The sequence below is a fragment of the Corythoichthys intestinalis genome, chromosome 17 (assembly GCF_030265065.1).
Source record: "Corythoichthys intestinalis isolate RoL2023-P3 chromosome 17, ASM3026506v1, whole genome shotgun sequence".
NCBI classification, from domain to species: Eukaryota; Metazoa; Chordata; class Actinopteri; order Syngnathiformes; family Syngnathidae; genus Corythoichthys; species Corythoichthys intestinalis.
The window spans coordinates 5,928,802-5,945,362 of NC_080411.1; the positions used below are offsets into that span (position 1 = coordinate 5,928,802).

General features: G+C 39.8%; 1 protein-coding gene across 5 annotated transcripts in view; it reads right to left on the reverse strand.

The window, feature by feature from the left end:
- setd1ba (SET domain containing 1B, histone lysine methyltransferase a) overlaps nt 1-16,561 on the reverse strand; it is a 46,745-nt gene that overhangs the window by 25,078 nt on the left and 5,106 nt on the right. For all 5 annotated transcript variants that reach the window (XM_057818505.1, XM_057818506.1, XM_057818504.1 and 2 more), the window contains exons 4-6: nt 10,395-10,665; nt 6,870-6,991; nt 2,638-3,729 (exon numbers count right to left, since the gene is read on the reverse strand). In XM_057818505.1, coding sequence (XP_057674488.1) covers nt 2,638-3,729; nt 6,870-6,991; nt 10,395-10,665 — 1,485 coding nt within the window. The remainder of the gene's footprint in view (nt 1-2,637; nt 3,730-6,869; nt 6,992-10,394; nt 10,666-16,561) is intronic.

The following is a 16,561-nucleotide window of genomic DNA, read 5'->3' on the forward strand; positions in this document are numbered from 1 at the left end:
TCCTGTGAGAGAACGTTAGAAAGAGGAAACAGGCATTTTGAGTGAACGTCACGTTATCCATATGTCACTTTTTACATCATTCAATCGGGGCCAGCCCTGCCAGTCAAAATTAATTGGGTGTCTATCGGTGTCATTGTCAGCAAATGAGTGAATTTATTAAATAACTTTAAAGTTGTTAGAAAAGGGGGAAAGTAGTTGATCTATTTTCTTAGTTTACTGATGTAAGTGGTAAAACGCCTAAGTTAGTGTGTGTTCAATTTAAAATTACGGCTGTCAAACGATTAAAATTATTAATCGAGATAATCGCAGCTTAAAAATTAATCGTAATTAATCGCAATTCAAACCATCTCTAAAATATGTAATATTTTTCTGTAAATTATTGTTGGATTGGTAAAACGGACACAAGACGGACATAAACATTCAACATATTGTACATAATTCGTGTATTTGTTTATTATAACAATACAGTGGGGAGAACAAGTATTTGATACACTGCCAATTGGTTTTCCCATTGGCGCAATCCACAAGATGGCATTAATATTAACATACTTTCTGTTAAAGGGACCCACAGATAGAAAGACTTGTAGTTCTTAAAAGATAAATTTGAGTAAAAGTTATAGTATTTTTATAATAAAACCCCTTTTAATGTTTTCGTTTTAATAAAATTTTTAAAATTTTCAATTTAAAAAAAAAATAAACAAAAAGCTCGCCATTGTTGACGTCGCCGAGCGGTGACGTCACATCGGGCTCCCTGCCGTTTTTCCAGTGTCTTTGACGACGTAAGTGATTGTAATACACCACAAGGTGTCAATGGCGAGTTTTAAATTACAGATCTAGCAAGGGCAAAGTCTGAGTAAGTTTTAAGTGTATTTTGCATTGCTATTTTGACTTGGAATGCCAGTTCTCTTTGCACTGAGCGCTTCTCTTTTTGTGAACATTATTTTTTGGAGCGATAGGAATATCATTTTTGTGGTGCTTTCACTAAATGATACAGTAGCGACTTAACTGGTCCGCCCAAATGCATGATGGGAAGTTGGGCAACCATGACTGTCAGTGGTGGCTGCAAATGGCATACAGTAAGTTCTGCGTTGTGTCCAATTAGGCATGTTAAGAAAAAGAACGTTTCATGTTCCGCCCAAACACATGATAGGAAGTTGGGCAACCATGACTGTCAGTGGTGGCTGCAAATGGTATACAGTATGTTTTGCGTTGTGTTCAATTAGGTGTTAAGAAAAAGAACGTCTCCTGCTCCGCCCAAATGCATGATGGGAAGTTGGGCAACCATGACTGTCAGTGGTAGCTGCAAATGGTATACAATGTGTTCTGCGTTGTGTTCAATTAAGCGTGTTAAGAAAAAGATCGTCTCTTGCTCCGCCCAAATGCATGATGGGAAGTTGGGCAACCATACTACATTTACAGGATCTATGGAAAAAGGCAGTCTGAAAGGGCACGCCAAGTAAAAAAACATATCATGAAATTTTGGATTTGTGCATTAAGACCTTCAGTCTCAAACTCAGGCTGTGCGAGCACGATGCAGAGAAACATTTTTTAAAAAAACTAAAAACCCAAAGCCGATCCTTTTCACTTGAGTCCGATCCTCTGAAAAACGGTGCGATCGCTTTGATTTCTGATCACGTGATCGGATGGGGACATCTCTAGTTGTAATTAGGCATGTGCTGGTATGAGATTCTGACGGTATGATAACCTTAAGAAAAAATATCACGGTTTCACGGTATTGCAGGTACAGCTCTAAAATCTGTTAACTTTGAGATCTGGGCTTAAAAAAGAAAAAAAAAAACATTTTTACATTTACCAGAGGATTTTCAAATTAGAATACAAGTATAATGTTAAACTAAAATAAAAAATAACTTTCTAAATGAAAATAAATGCAGTTCTATAGGTGAGCCTAAACCCAGTCACATCTCAACATTATTACCATCAGAACAAAAAAAAAATCCATAAAGAGCACATGTGTATAACTCCTATCATGTTATCACGATACACACTCTTTCTCAGACAGTTGGCAGAAAAACACCACGTTTTACCACTGCTAGACACACTAAACACGCTGGAGTTAACTCTCGTATCTGGTGGGAAACATTCATGACTGTGTTTACTAACCTTTAATTTTGTATAAATGCGAAATCATATTAGAGGTATTGGCTCCTCAGCAGCCACCCTCCGCAAACATGTTTTACATGTCGGTTGGCCCTCCTTCTCCAAGCTGCGGCCATCTGTAACTTTTCTTTAGCCGAAGTATTCCCGAACCAGCGATTTCGTTTCCTTCAAGGGGTAAAAAGTTCAGGAGTTTCACCTCCTCCAGCTATTGTGTAGCACAGAGGGGTAAGCCTTGCAGATGCAAGGGGATTTCTCCTTGCATTTTTGGGGCATACAAAATCGCTTCTACCGTAATGACGGTATGACTAAAAAAATTTTGCGGATTTTAAACCTTGACGTTTTCAAACCACGGTACACCTTCAAACCGCACGTCTAGTTGTATTCCCATATTCTAAGATAATGGTTAGCCTTGTTTTGCCAAACGTATTGTTTTGTGAGGTACCAAAAGGTTCCCACCCCAATTACTGATGCCATGAAAATGAACTTTGTAATATTTTTCATCATAAAGGCCGAGCTTACCGTCTCCATTTTGTCTGTTTCAGTATGTCCTCGAGAATGTTCCTCTTTGCCTTGATTGTTGTTTTCGCGATCGAGTGGAGAGCCGATCCACCTGACCAGCGAGGCGGTGCCCGGGACGGGCTCGTCATCAGAGTCAGAGTCCGGTAGTGGAGTGGGGCTGATGTCTTCTAAGCCCGTGCTACACGGTCGTGAGTTTTGCGCTTCGCCGCCCGTATACGGCGGTATGGGGGAAAGCTGCGAGGAAGAGGAAGAAATGGGACTTCCCTCCATTCGCAGTTCGGTGTCCGAGTCTCGCTCCGTCAGGAAAGGCAGTTTAGTCCTTTTCTCCTTTAGGAGCATTTCGATGCGCGAGTCCAGGCTGTTGCGCTCCGGATCGGCGGCGGGCGAGCCGGGCGACGGGCATCGCTCGGGAGTCCGGGGAGGAGGCGTGCCGGGGCGGGGTCCCGGTTCCGGCGGGGGCTCTGGGATGGGAGGGGTTTCCGGTCTATCCTTGGAGGGCAAAAAGTCAGCAGGGGCAGTCGGAGGGGGCTGAGGGGGCCGCTGGTACTCGCTGTCCCTTTGGGACGAGTGGTGAAAGGCGGGTTCCGATGGGGGGAAGGCGGGAGGCAAGGGCGCCTGGTAAGGCGAGAAAGCAGACTTGAAGTTGGGCGTCGCTGGGGGAGGAGCAGTGTAAGAGAAAGAGGGAGTCGCGGGCTGAGGTTCGGGAGGGGTAAGGTGGTGCTGCTTAAAGGATGCCGGCTCAGACGCGGCGCTACTCCGGTACATGTTGCTGCGGTACTGCGGCCTCTCCGGTCTGCGATTATACGCGTCCTGAAACTTGCTCTCGTGCCTCCGCGACTTGTATCCCCCGGAGTTCTCCGCCCGGCCGGACTGGTACGCGGGGGTGGACTGGCGACTGGAGTAGCTGGAGTCTTGGGAGAAGGGGGTGCCGGTTTGCCGTGGCGTCCCCTGGGACTGGGGCGTGTCCGGCCTTACGCTGGAGTACCCAGTCTCCATGGACAGCGGCGTGGTGGAGGCGCCGCCGCTCGGAGGCAACGAGCCTGCCGCCGAAGACAGGCTGCTCTCCGACAACCGCCTGATGGGCTCGCATGCCTTTAGAAGGGATGCAAACAGTCAAATATTAGACCTCGCACCCTTATCAAAATTAACCCAAAAATGCCTACAACAAACGTTCATCTCAACTTATAACTCACTTTTTCCATTTGGATGGATAATTATTTTATGTACCGTAATTTCCGGACTATAAGGCGCAAGGCACCTGACTATCAGCCGCCACCCACCAAATTTGACACGAAAACGGCATTTGTTCATAGATAAGTCGCACTGGATATGGGATATTTACACCAAATATATTAACCAATAATAACACTTTATTTAACAGCGGCATCATAAGACCGAATGAACCACCATGAAGCTTTGAACCAATTGGCTGCAAAGCTGCAAGAAGCTTCATTTGGCACTCACTGCTCCCTTATGGGAGACAGTCAACCTCTGCTGCCACCTGCTGTCAACACTGTTGTCGTCCAGCATGCCTCCTACCATGCATTGTAGCGCTACAGATGTAAGTAACAATCAAAATTCGTGTTCGGTGTTAGTTATTTCATCAGATACTATTCCAGTTGTTTCATCAGTTTCTAGTTATGTATTTAGTAACACTTCATTTGACAGTGGTGCTATAAGACTGTCATCAGACCATCGTTATTATGACATGTTCATTAATGAATGTTTATGACAGATGTCATTTTGTGCCATCCCGTAAATTATTTCACTTTTGAATGGATGTAAAAGATCCGAGCTGGACGTAAATAAGGTTAGTGACATAATTTGCCGGATGACACTTATCGTATTGGCCCGAATATAAGACGGTGTTTTTTGCATTGAAATAAGACAGAAAAAGTGGGAGTCGTCTTATATTCGGGGTCTAGACATTATACCCATTCACGACGCTAGATGGCGCCAGATATCATTGAAGCGATGTTCTGTCATGACAGATCTCAGCTACTATCAAGTTTAATCAGTTTGCATTATTTTATTGCAATGTTTTTCCTTATTGAGATTTGTTTCAAGACTAGTTACAGTTAAACTTCACTTTGATGGTTAATGCAGTTATTGCAATTTTGTTGTTTTATCACAATAGATTGGTTTATTTACATTTCAAAAACCAGAAGCCATTCATTTACGAATGTGATTGCACTTTAGTTAACTAATTTAAATGTTCAGATATTAAGATTTGAATGAGGCAAAATAACATGCTTTTTCTCTCAAATATACTGTCATAATCATTTGTTTCAGATGTACTGTAATTATTTTCTCTATAAAAATTAATTTGGTGTTCAAAAAGTCTTTTTTCAAACTTGAGTCTTGAAAAAGAGGGGGTCGTGTTATAATCAGGGCCGTCATATTCGGGCCAATACGGTAATAACATCTGTCATAAGCATTAATGCCCATGATAGTGTCATGTCATAATTATTACAGCCTTATGTCTGTGCTATGATGCCGTTGTCAAATAAAGTGTTGCCTATTAACCCGAATAAATCAAAAAAGCCGCACTAGACTATAAGCCGCAGGATTCAAAATGAAAGAACAAAGTAGCGTGGTATAGTCAGAAAATTACGGTACACAAAACATAAATGGCTACAAAATTCCACAAAGGTCAACCTCCCTAAATGGCTGCCGTTGATGGTGACAGACATCCAATTCAAGTTAAACACAGCATCATTGCTTCCAGTATTTGATGTACATTTTTGTCAAAGCTCAAACCAAAAAGCAGCATTATGATGGCTGTTCATGACATTGACCAATACAGTCATTATGTCTGGACTGTAATATAGAGTTGTTACTATCCCTGTGAAAACCTCCATGTTAGAGGTAAAAATTTAACTCCCTGAACAGCGTATCAGGGCACAAGCAGAGGAGGAGGAGCTTGGCCGGATAGGTCAAAGGGCATGTTTCAAAGCCTTTGAAAGTGGAGGGGAAAAAAGTGTTACGCTGACCTCAGCAATTCAGTGCAAAAGCTAACATTTCAACAAGGTAACCACTACTAAAGAAAAGGGCTGCAGCTATTGATTATTTTAGTAGTCAATTAATCGATGAACTACCGTATTGGCCCGAATATAAGACGACGACGATTATAAAACCATAAGTTTGAGAAAAGACTTTTTGAACACCAAATTAATTTTGATACAGAAAATAATTACAATAATTAATCCGAAACAAATGATTATAACAACATATTTGAGAGAAAAGGCATGTTATTTTGCTTATTTCAAATCTTAACATCTGAACATTTAAATATGTAAACTGAAGTGCAATCACATTCGTAAATGAATGGCTTCTGGTTTTTTAAATGTAAATAAACCAATCTATTGTGATAAAACAACAAAATTGCAATAACTGCATTAACCATTAAAGTTAAGTCTAACTGTACCTGTAGTCTTGAAACAAATCTGAATAAGGAAAAACATTGCAATAAAATAATGCAAACTGGTTAAACTTGAGAATAGCTGAGATCGGTCTTGACAGAACATTGCTTCAATGATATCTGGCGCCATCTAGCGTCCTGAATGGGTGTAATGTCTAGACCACGAATATAAGACGACCCCCACTTTTTCAGTCTTATTTCAATGCAAAAAACACTGTCTTATATTCGGGCCAATACGGTAGTGAGTTCAAATATTTGAGTAATCGGATAAGGAACATAAAAAAATAAAAATATCTGAGCAGAGCCTCAAGCGGTAAAAAAAAAAAAAAAAAGTATATATGAAGATCTCAGTAACACAACAGAACAATTGGCTAACTTACATAACAAAAATCCGCTAACTTAAATGCTATAAAATGCTAACTTTTTTTTTTTTTGTACAATGCTCTTATGAAACGGTTAAAAATATTCCCACGGAAAACAGCTAAATACACCTGTAAACTAAAATACAAATGCATTAAAAAAAATTAGCTCAAACAAAAACTTAGCTTATGTTGGTCTTAACGGAGCAGTTGGATTCAGCCATGTAAAATGAGTTATGTTATACTCACTGTTGCAACTAGAGGGCAGCGTATCCACCCAAATCAATAAAACTAAATGTAAACACTTTCAAAACAAACCCTTACAAAGCCACTATAATAAAACAAATACTCAAAACAGCAAAATTTGAATCTTTTTTCTAATCGAATTACTCGAGTTAATCGATTAATCGTTGCAGCACTATTAAAGAACCTAGGGGAAGATTTTTTCTTACCAACAAAGCTTCAGCCAGGCTACGAGGAGAAACTTCTCTGGCTTCCTCTCCGCCGACGGGCAGTGTCCGCGGCGTGTAGCTTCCGTTCATCAGGAGTTGGAAGTACCGAAGGCGATTCTCACCTGAGGAGCAGCGAAGGGTTCATCAAGCCAATTTTTTAAATCAGAAACCACGTATTGCTACATGAGATTTTGGCACATTTTTCCATCTAGATATAGATACAGTGCTGGCCAAAAGTATTGGCACCCCTGCAATTCTGTCAGATAATACTCAATTTCTCCCAGAAAATGATGGCAATTACAAAAGCTTTGGTCGTAATATCTTCATTATTTTTGCTTGCAATAAAAAAGTACAAAAGACAATGAACAAAAAAATTTAAATCATTATCCTTTTACACAAACCTCCAAAATTGGGCCTGACAAAAGTATTGGCACCCTCAGCCTAATGCTTGTTAGCACAACCTTTAGACAAAATAACTGCGAACAACCGCTTCCGGTATCCATCAATGAGTTTCTTACAATGCTCTGCTGGAATTTTAGATCATTCTTCTTTGGCTAACTGCTCTAAGTCTGAGATTTGAAGGGTGCCTTGCCTTCTTCTAACTGCCATTTTCAGATCTCTCCACAAGTGTTCTAGGGGAATCAGGTCGGGACTCATTGCTGGCCACTTTAGAAGTCTCCAGTACTTTCTCTAAAACTTTTTTCTAGTGCTTTTTAAATTGTGCTGCTGGAAGACCCATGACCTCTGATGGAGACCCAGGCTTCTCACACTGGGCCCTACATTATGCTGCAAAATTTGTTGGTAGTCTTCAGACTTCATAATGCCATGCACACGGTCAAGCAGTCCAGTGCCTGAGGCAGCAAAGCAACCCCAAAACATCAGGGAACCTCCGCCATGTTTGACTGTTCGGGCAGTATTCTTTTCTTTAAAGGCCTCATTTTTTTCCCCTGTAAACTTGATGTTGATGCATTTTTCCCAAAAAGCTCTACTTTTGTTTCATCTGACCAGAGAACATTCTTCCAAAACGTTTTTTGACTTTCTCAGGTACGTTTTGGCAAACTCCAGCCTGGCGTTTTTATGTCTGTTGGTCAGAAGTGGGATCTTCCTGGATATCCTACCATAGAGTCCCTTTTCACTCAGACGCCGACGGATAGTACGGGTTGACACTGTTGTACCCTTGGACTGCAGGACAGCTTGAACTTGTTTGGATGTTCTTTATCCACCATTCGCACAATCTTTTGTTGAATTCGCTCGTCAATTTATCTTTTCCGTCCATATCTAGGGAGGTTAGCCACAGTGCCATGGGCTTTACCCTTGATGACACTTCGCACAGTAGACACAGGAACATTCAGGTCTTTGAAGATGGACTTGTAGCCTTGAGATTGCCTATGCTTCCTCACAATGTTTCTTTTCAAGTCCTCAAACAGTTCTTCGGTCTTCTTTCTTTTCTCCATGCTCAACGTGATAAACAAAAGGACGTAGGACACATGTTGATTCATTTTTAAGCCATTTTAACTGGCTGCACGATCAGCAAGTTAAAATAGTATAGTTATTGCCATCGTCTGTTATGTGCCACAGCTAAGTAACAGGTACTGTTATTTACACAAATTAGAGAAGCATCACATGATTTTTCAAAGAATGCCAATACTTTTGTACGACTCATTTTCTGGAGTTTTGTGCATAATTATGATGATTTAATTTTTTTTTTTTTAATTCTCTTTTGTGTTCTTTCATTGCAATTAAAATAAATGAAGATATTACTACCAAAGCATTTGTAACTGCCATCATTTTCTGGGAGAAATTGAGCATTATCTGACAGAATTGCAGGGGTGCCAATACTTTTGGCCAGCACTGTAGCTTCGTGTGTTGAAAATGGCTGTCCGCTTATTGTTTTGTTGTCAACCTGGTAAGCCAAGAATTTTTCAACAATCACTGCTTGTCACATTTGGTATCAAGTACTGTTTGTATTTCAATATATTGTCTTCCATGTGCACAGCTTTACAACAAAAGAGACTTTTGTTTCTTATGAGGTAATTATTTTCAATACAAAACCCTGTTTAAGAACCAATTACCGTAATTTTCGGACTATAAGCCGCTACTTTTTTCCTTCATTTTGATACCTGTGGCTTATAGTCCAGTGCGGCTTATACTGGACTGTCTCAGAAAATTAGAATACACAATATTCTAATTTTTTGAGACAGTCCTGTGTATATATACAGGACTGTCTCAGGAAATTAGAATACACAATATTCTAATTTCCTGAGACAGTCAGGAAATTAGAATATTGTGTATTCTAATTGTGACTAATGTCGCTAATTTCCTGACTGTCTCAGGAAATTAGAATATTGTGTATTCTAATTTCCTGAGACAGTCCTGTATATATACACAGGACTGTCTCAAAAAATTAGAATATTGTGTATTCTAATTTTCTGAGACAGTCCAGTATGTTGATTTATTTGAGTTAATAGGTACCATTTTATGTGACAGCGGCATCATAAGACTGTCATAAGACAGTCATAATTACGACATGATACTATCATGAGCATTACTGAATGCTTATGTCATTAAGCGTCATCTGGGAAATTATGTCACTAGCTTCATTTATTTCCAGCTTGAATTTTTACATCCATTCAAAAGTGAAATCTTTTGCCAGATAACACTAAATGACATCTGTTATAAGCATTCATTAATGCTCAGGACAGTGTCATGTCAATAATTATGATTGTCTAATGACAGTCTTATGTCGCCACTGTCAAATAAAGTGTTAGCAAATACCATAACTAACAATTGCTGAAACAACTGGAACAGTAACTGAAGAAATAATTAGCACAGAACATGAATTTTGATTAAAATTTACATCTGTACAATGCAATGCATGCTAGGAGGCATGTTGGATGACAACAGTGTTTACAGCAGGTGGCAGCAGAGGTTGCCTGTCTCCACCAAGGGAGCAGTGATGGCCAAATGAAGCTTCTTGAAAGAATGAAGCTTTGCAGCCAATTGGTTCAAAGATTCATGGTGGTTCATTTGGTCTTATGACAGTCGTATGATGCCGCTGTCTAATTAATTGTGACCGGTTACTATCTTTGGTGTAAATATCCCATAAAACAGTGAGGATATCTGCGGCTTATAGTCCAGTGCGGCTTATCGATGAACCAATTTGCCGTTTTTGGGCCAAATTTGGTGGGCTGCAGCTTATAGTCAGGTGCGCCTTATAGTGCGAAAATTAGGGTAAATTGAATTTTAACTAATATTCCAACTTCACTTAAATTGGGATTTGTACAAGTGACTGTAGAGTAGATTTACAGCTGGGGATTGACAGCTTTAGTGTTTTGTTTACAGGGCTGAAATTAGGCACACTGGGGAATAGATGGCGCCCTCCGCCAGGGGCTTGTGGGAGCAGGGATTACATTCAGCGAAATTTAATTAGCCTCTAGTTCCCAAGTAATGCAGGTGATTACGTGCGAGCTACGGCACAAACTAAGCCAGATGTCATAAGCCAAGGTAAGGCAGAGTTTGGTTTACCTTTTGGGTCCAGCTCCACGTGGATGATGTTTCCCATCACGGATGTGTTGTGGAGCATCTGCACGGCCACCTTGGCGGCTTTGACGCTCTCGAAGACCACCTTGGCGATGCCTAGGTGCTTCTTGTTCTTGGGGTTGTACAGGATCTCCACCTCCTCGATGTCGCCAAACTTTTTGCACATGTCCGTCAGGAAGCCCTCGCGGATGTTGTCGTTCAAGCGGGCAAACGTCACCTCCTTCGGGGGCACCGGCCCGATGTAATACTCGTCAATCTTGGGGAGGGACAGGATTATTCGGTGAGATATTGTCATCTGACTGGCAGGTGTGGAGATGATCAATTTTGCGACGCTACGATATTGATTCTTTGAATGATGGGATAATTACCGATATGCCAAGATTCAAATCAAGGGCCAACGATCAATTTAATACGATAATTTGAATTTAAAGCAAGCAAAAATAAAAAGCAATTTTGACATTTTTGACAATTTTGCAGCTGAAAAGGTTCAAATATTTGAATGAAAAAAATTGTGAACAAAGCTGCATCTCAAGGATGACTATGTTGATCAATGTTTTGCGTTTTGATCATTTTGATTAAATCATTGCCTAGATCTGCATCTCCTGACATGCAATGCTAAAAACATCAGCCTGGTATTCAAAACCACACGAATGCAGCTAACATGTAACCTGGCCTTTATTGGACTTTGAATAGGAAAATAGTTCCCCAATTTGAACTCATTCACTGCCATTGACAGTGAAAGACGTCAAATCCATTTGAACTGTGATTAGGGGCGTGACAAAATATCGAAATTGTGATATATCGTGATACTTAAAAAAAAAAGGTTATCGATATGCTCACGTGAAGAATATAGATCATTTTAAAAAGGTGTCAATGTTTAAAAAACAAACAAAAGGAACCAACAAGTTGCTACCAAAATTTTCCACAAAAATAGTGTCTCAGTTAACGATATGGCTTCCATTGACGACACTCGACACCCAATCCATTGAGACCGGGAAGGGCGAATGAACGTTCATTCGTTCAAAAACAGTCACATTCTCCGATTTTAGGGGCATTTACAGGTCACTTTCTGATCAGTTTAGGGCAGTTACAGGTCCCTTCCTGTTCTGTAACCCAAAATCAACAGGTGACCCATAAAATGCCCCAAAATCAACAGGAAGTGACTGAAAATTAACATGTAATGACCTGAAATGGCCCAAAATGATCTCGTAGCCTGGCATTGGCTGCCACTGACGGCCATAGATGTGGGAGGTATTCATTTGCTACCACCCACTGTTAAAAATGGAAATGGATTGGACGTCTACTCGTGATAAACTTACAGCCAGTATTGTTTTTGGCAACCCTTTGAATTTTCGTCTTAGTCTTTTGGACGATAATACTTAGTCCTCTTTTACTGTAATTTTCAGACTATAAGGAGCACCTGACTATAAGCCGCCACCCACTAAATTGACACGAAAACAGCATTTGTTCATAGATAAGCCGCACTGGACTATAAACCGTAGCTGCCCTCACTGTATTATGGGATATTTACACCCAAAAATATTAATCGGTAACACTTTATTTGACAGCAGCATCATGAGACTTTCATAAGACCGAATGAACCACCATGAACCATCATTGCGTCAAGAAGCTTCATTTGGCCATCACTGCTCCCTTGGAGGAGACAGTCAACCTCTGCTGCCACCTGCTGTCAACACTGTTGTCGTCCAACATGCCTCCTAGCGTGCATTGCAGCACTAGAGATGTAAATAAAAATTAATGTTTGTGCTAATTAGTTCTTGAGTTACTGTTCCTGTTGGTATTTGGTAAGACTTCTTTTGACAGTGCTGCTGTAAGACTGTCATAAAACGAACATACTTATGACATGGCACTGCCTTTAGCATTAATAAATGCTTATGACAGATGTCATTTTGTGCAATCCCACAAATTATCTCACTTTTGAATAGATGTAAAACATCCGAGCTGGACATAAATGGAGTTAGTGACATATTTTGACGGATGACACTGAATGACATCTGTCATGAGCATTCAGTAATGCCCATGAGAGTGTCATGTCATAATTATGATGGTCTTATGACAGTCTTATGACGCTGCTATCAAATAAAGTGTTACCTATTAACCAAAATAAATCAACAAATAAGCCGCACTGGACTATCTTCGTTTAGTTTTTGTTGATGAAACTAAAAACTAATTTCGTCTAGTTTTAGTCCACCTTTACGCAATGTTTTACCTCCAAAATAAATAAATTACAAAAGGTTTCCAATTATTTCGAATGAACATTGACAGACGAGCACATATTGTAGCATCTACAAATCCATCACGTGATGATAAACTCTCAGCAGGAAAACTGTACAATTATTTTCAATTAATTATACCCACCTGGACGCACTGTATGTAAAAAAAGTTGTACAAGAGTTTAAGAGGACGCTGGCCGTTAGCAATAGCCTAATTATAGCGTGAACGTGAATGCTATGCTAATGCTACAAGTTACATTGCGTGTGTGATGATCACTCAGCAGAGACCTTTAAAGGCAAATGCAACATTGCATATTCTCTCTTGCCAAGATAAGACAAATCATACCGTGTGTCTCTCAAAGCAAGCAATGGGGAGACTGGAGAGGAGTGGGTGAGTTGGTGACACAACCAGACTCTGCTACGATGCAGGCTAACTACACATAAATGTCACACATGTGACGGAAACTATGGCACATTTTCGTTTCGGTCTCGTCTCGTCAGGCAAAAACTGGCATTTGTGTTGTTATGTTTTAGTCTCCCAAGACACGTTTTTAGCTCGTTAGTCTCGTCATCGTTATGAAAAAATTGTTCGATTAAATATTTTCGTTATAGTCATTGTTGACGGAAACAATGCTGACAGAAAAAGGATGAAGATCGCTTCTTTTTTCTGTTTATTAGTTGTCTTGAAGAATGGTTTCCTGATCAATGTATCGATAATCGTTGTATCGCCATATCGTGAGATCATCGTTATCGTATCGTGAGATACCAAGATATTCCCACCCCTAACTGGGAGTGGTTGGTAGCAATAAGACAATCGCTGCCGGCGGTCAGAAAATGAATTGCATGTCTAGCGCCATCAATGGCAGCAATTAACTTTTTCAATATCATTAAAGCAGTTAGGAAGGTTGTTAGTATGTTTCCTTAGTTTGAGTGTTTGAAGTGTAAATGCAAATGTAAAAACAGTTCATTTATAGCCATTGTGTTAACAAACAGCATTAAAAGGATCCACGGATAGAAAGACGTAGTTTTTAAAAGATTAATATTATCATGAGTTAAAATAATTTGATATTGAAACCCCTCTTGATGTTTCATTTTTATACAATTTGTAAAATTAGTTTAACTATTAGGTCGCCATTGTTGTTGACGTTACATGGTTACGCTGCTGGGCTAGAGTATGACTCTAGCGACATAAACATGTCAATTTGAACCCGAGAGGAAAGTTAAAGAGCATGACAGCACTGTCAATATTTCACAAAATGAGCAGCAAAAGCAAAATGAACAGGAAAGACGGGATGAGACAAGAGTAGGAAAAAAAAAAAAAAAGGTGTTCTACCAAAATGTTGATGAAGATGCAAATTTGACACCCAAAGTACTACCGTGCGCTTTCAGCTTGTTTTGTTTAGATGCATACAAAGAGAACATAATAAAGAAAATACTTAAACATAGTAATATCAAATAAGGGCGGTTTAAATATTCTATGTGACTAATGTGGTCAACCGATCAACAATTTGCTTTAAAGCTACCACAAGAAAACACAATGCTTAAAAGTATGAGCGGGAAAAACATACATGCAAAAAGTATTTTGAGGCAATGAAAAGGTAATAAAAGACTCAATAAAAACAAAAATAGAAAGCACTCACCGCTTTTAACTGATGAGCGCATGTGTTTGACGTCTCGCTATGTAGAAGGAATTGCAGTAACCCGGTAGTATTCGTCGAATGACAGTGAAAATCTACGTCATCACCCCGAGCGTCCATTGCAGGTATAAAACATGTACTAAATATTATATATTTTTAAATCAATGGCAATATTTCTAACTAGGAGTGGGAACCTCACGATATGATTTGCGATACAAAGCTCACGATAACGATGATCTGATGATACAACGGTTATCGATACATTGGTTAGGAAATCATTCTAAGATATTCTAAACTAAATAAACAGAAAAACAAGCTTCTGCTGTGGATTGGAATTAGTCTGTCATTAGTAGACGTCCAATCCATTTGAACTGGGAGGGATGGCAGCGAATGAACATTCGTTCATTCGCTGCCATCCCTCCCACTTCAAACGGATTGAACATCTATGGCCGGAGTGGCAGCCGATGCCAGGCAATGAGGTCATTTTGGGCCATTTAAGGTCATTTACCTGTTCATTTTCAGTTACTTCCTGTTGATTTGGGGGTATTTTATGGGTCTCTTCCGGTTTATTTTGAATTACAGAACAGGAAATTACCTGGGAATCACCCAAATGAATAGGCAGTGACTCAAACTCAACAGAAAATGACCTGTAAATGCCCTAAAATGAACAGCAAGTGACCTGTAAATGCCCTGAAAATCGGACAGAATGACTGTGAATGCGCTGGTTTCAAATGAACAAACGTTCCCAGTCTAGATGGATTGGGCGTCGAGCACCGTCACTGCAGCCTTAGAGTTAACCGAGACACTATTATGGTGGAAAATTTTGGTAGCAACTTGTTTGTTCCTCGGTAGCAACTTGTCGGTTCCTTTTGTTTTGTTTGTTTGAACATTGTCACCTATTTAAAACTACCTTGATTCTTGGCATGAGCATATCAATAACCTTATAGGATGCAAAGTATCACGATACATCAGAATTTCGATAGTTTGTCACACCCATAATCCCAGTCCAAATGGATTTTTTTTCATTCGAATATTTGAACCTTTTCAGCCGCAAAACTGTCATAAATGTCAAAATTACTTTGTATTTTTAGCTTGCTTTAAAGTGAAATTATCGTGTTAAATTGATCGTTGGCACTTCACTTGATTTGAATCTTGGCACATGGGCAATTATCCTATCATTCAAAGAATCAATATTTTAGACCTTTTCAAAACGGTATCTCGATTCTTGGCAGGAGCACATCGATAACCTTTTGGGATACGAAGTATCACGATTAGAGCTGAAACGAATACTCGAGCGACTCGAGTTTAAAAACTGATCCGAGTAATTTTATTCGCCTCGACGAGTAACTCGAGTTTAAAAACTGATCCGAGTAATTTTATTCACCTCGAGGAATCATTTAATTTTGCCAGCTCTAAGCATCACGTTTTGCCCGGATTACTTTTAATGCGGAACAACGCGCTGACGTCACGTGCGTAGAGGAAGAAGCAATAAAAAAATACCTTACTGCAGCAGACAGCCGTTACAAACTGCGCCGACGTTGCTAAAAACTACGCCCGCATGTTGCTACGGTGGTAGCAGCCAAGCAGGTAGCGTCTGATGTGTGTCATAGATATCACATGTACGTAGAACTAGATGAGAAATGACCGACTCGGCGGCGTTAATAACACAGCCGCCATCTTAAAGCAGTACACTTCTCGGTGCTCATAAATTAGATTGTTACTTTCACTCGCTCACGTAACATTATCCCTGTGGAGGGCTAGGTTTCTATTGATTATGACCACTGTCGATGCGTGGCTAACTCTTACTTACAGGTTTTATTTAATCTGTGAAAACAGCGCTGTAGAGAGATTAGGATGTAAAATAAAAACATAACAATGCTAACTGTCAATTTTAGCTCAGTAGTCATTGCTGGATAAAACACCAAGTAGCACTGGTGCCTAATCTGCTCCAATACAGCACAGCATTTATTTTGAACACTGCAGAAACTCAAAATCAAATCAGGACTTACAGTTTAGACTAACTTAAAACTTAACTAGAACTAATAGCTTGACACAAGTGGAAATTCAATTGAAACACGTAGGAAAAACACCAAACTTTTAAGTCATGTGTGTTATCAAGCGTAATGACATTTTTAGGTAAGAAATATATATATTTTTTATAAGAGCTAAAAGTTTTTGGAGTGAAAGCAGTGAATTAGTCTTTTTTTTTTTAGTCACATTTGAGATGCAATTGTTGGCTGTTTTCAACAATGTACATCGGAAAAAAAAGACATTGATTTAC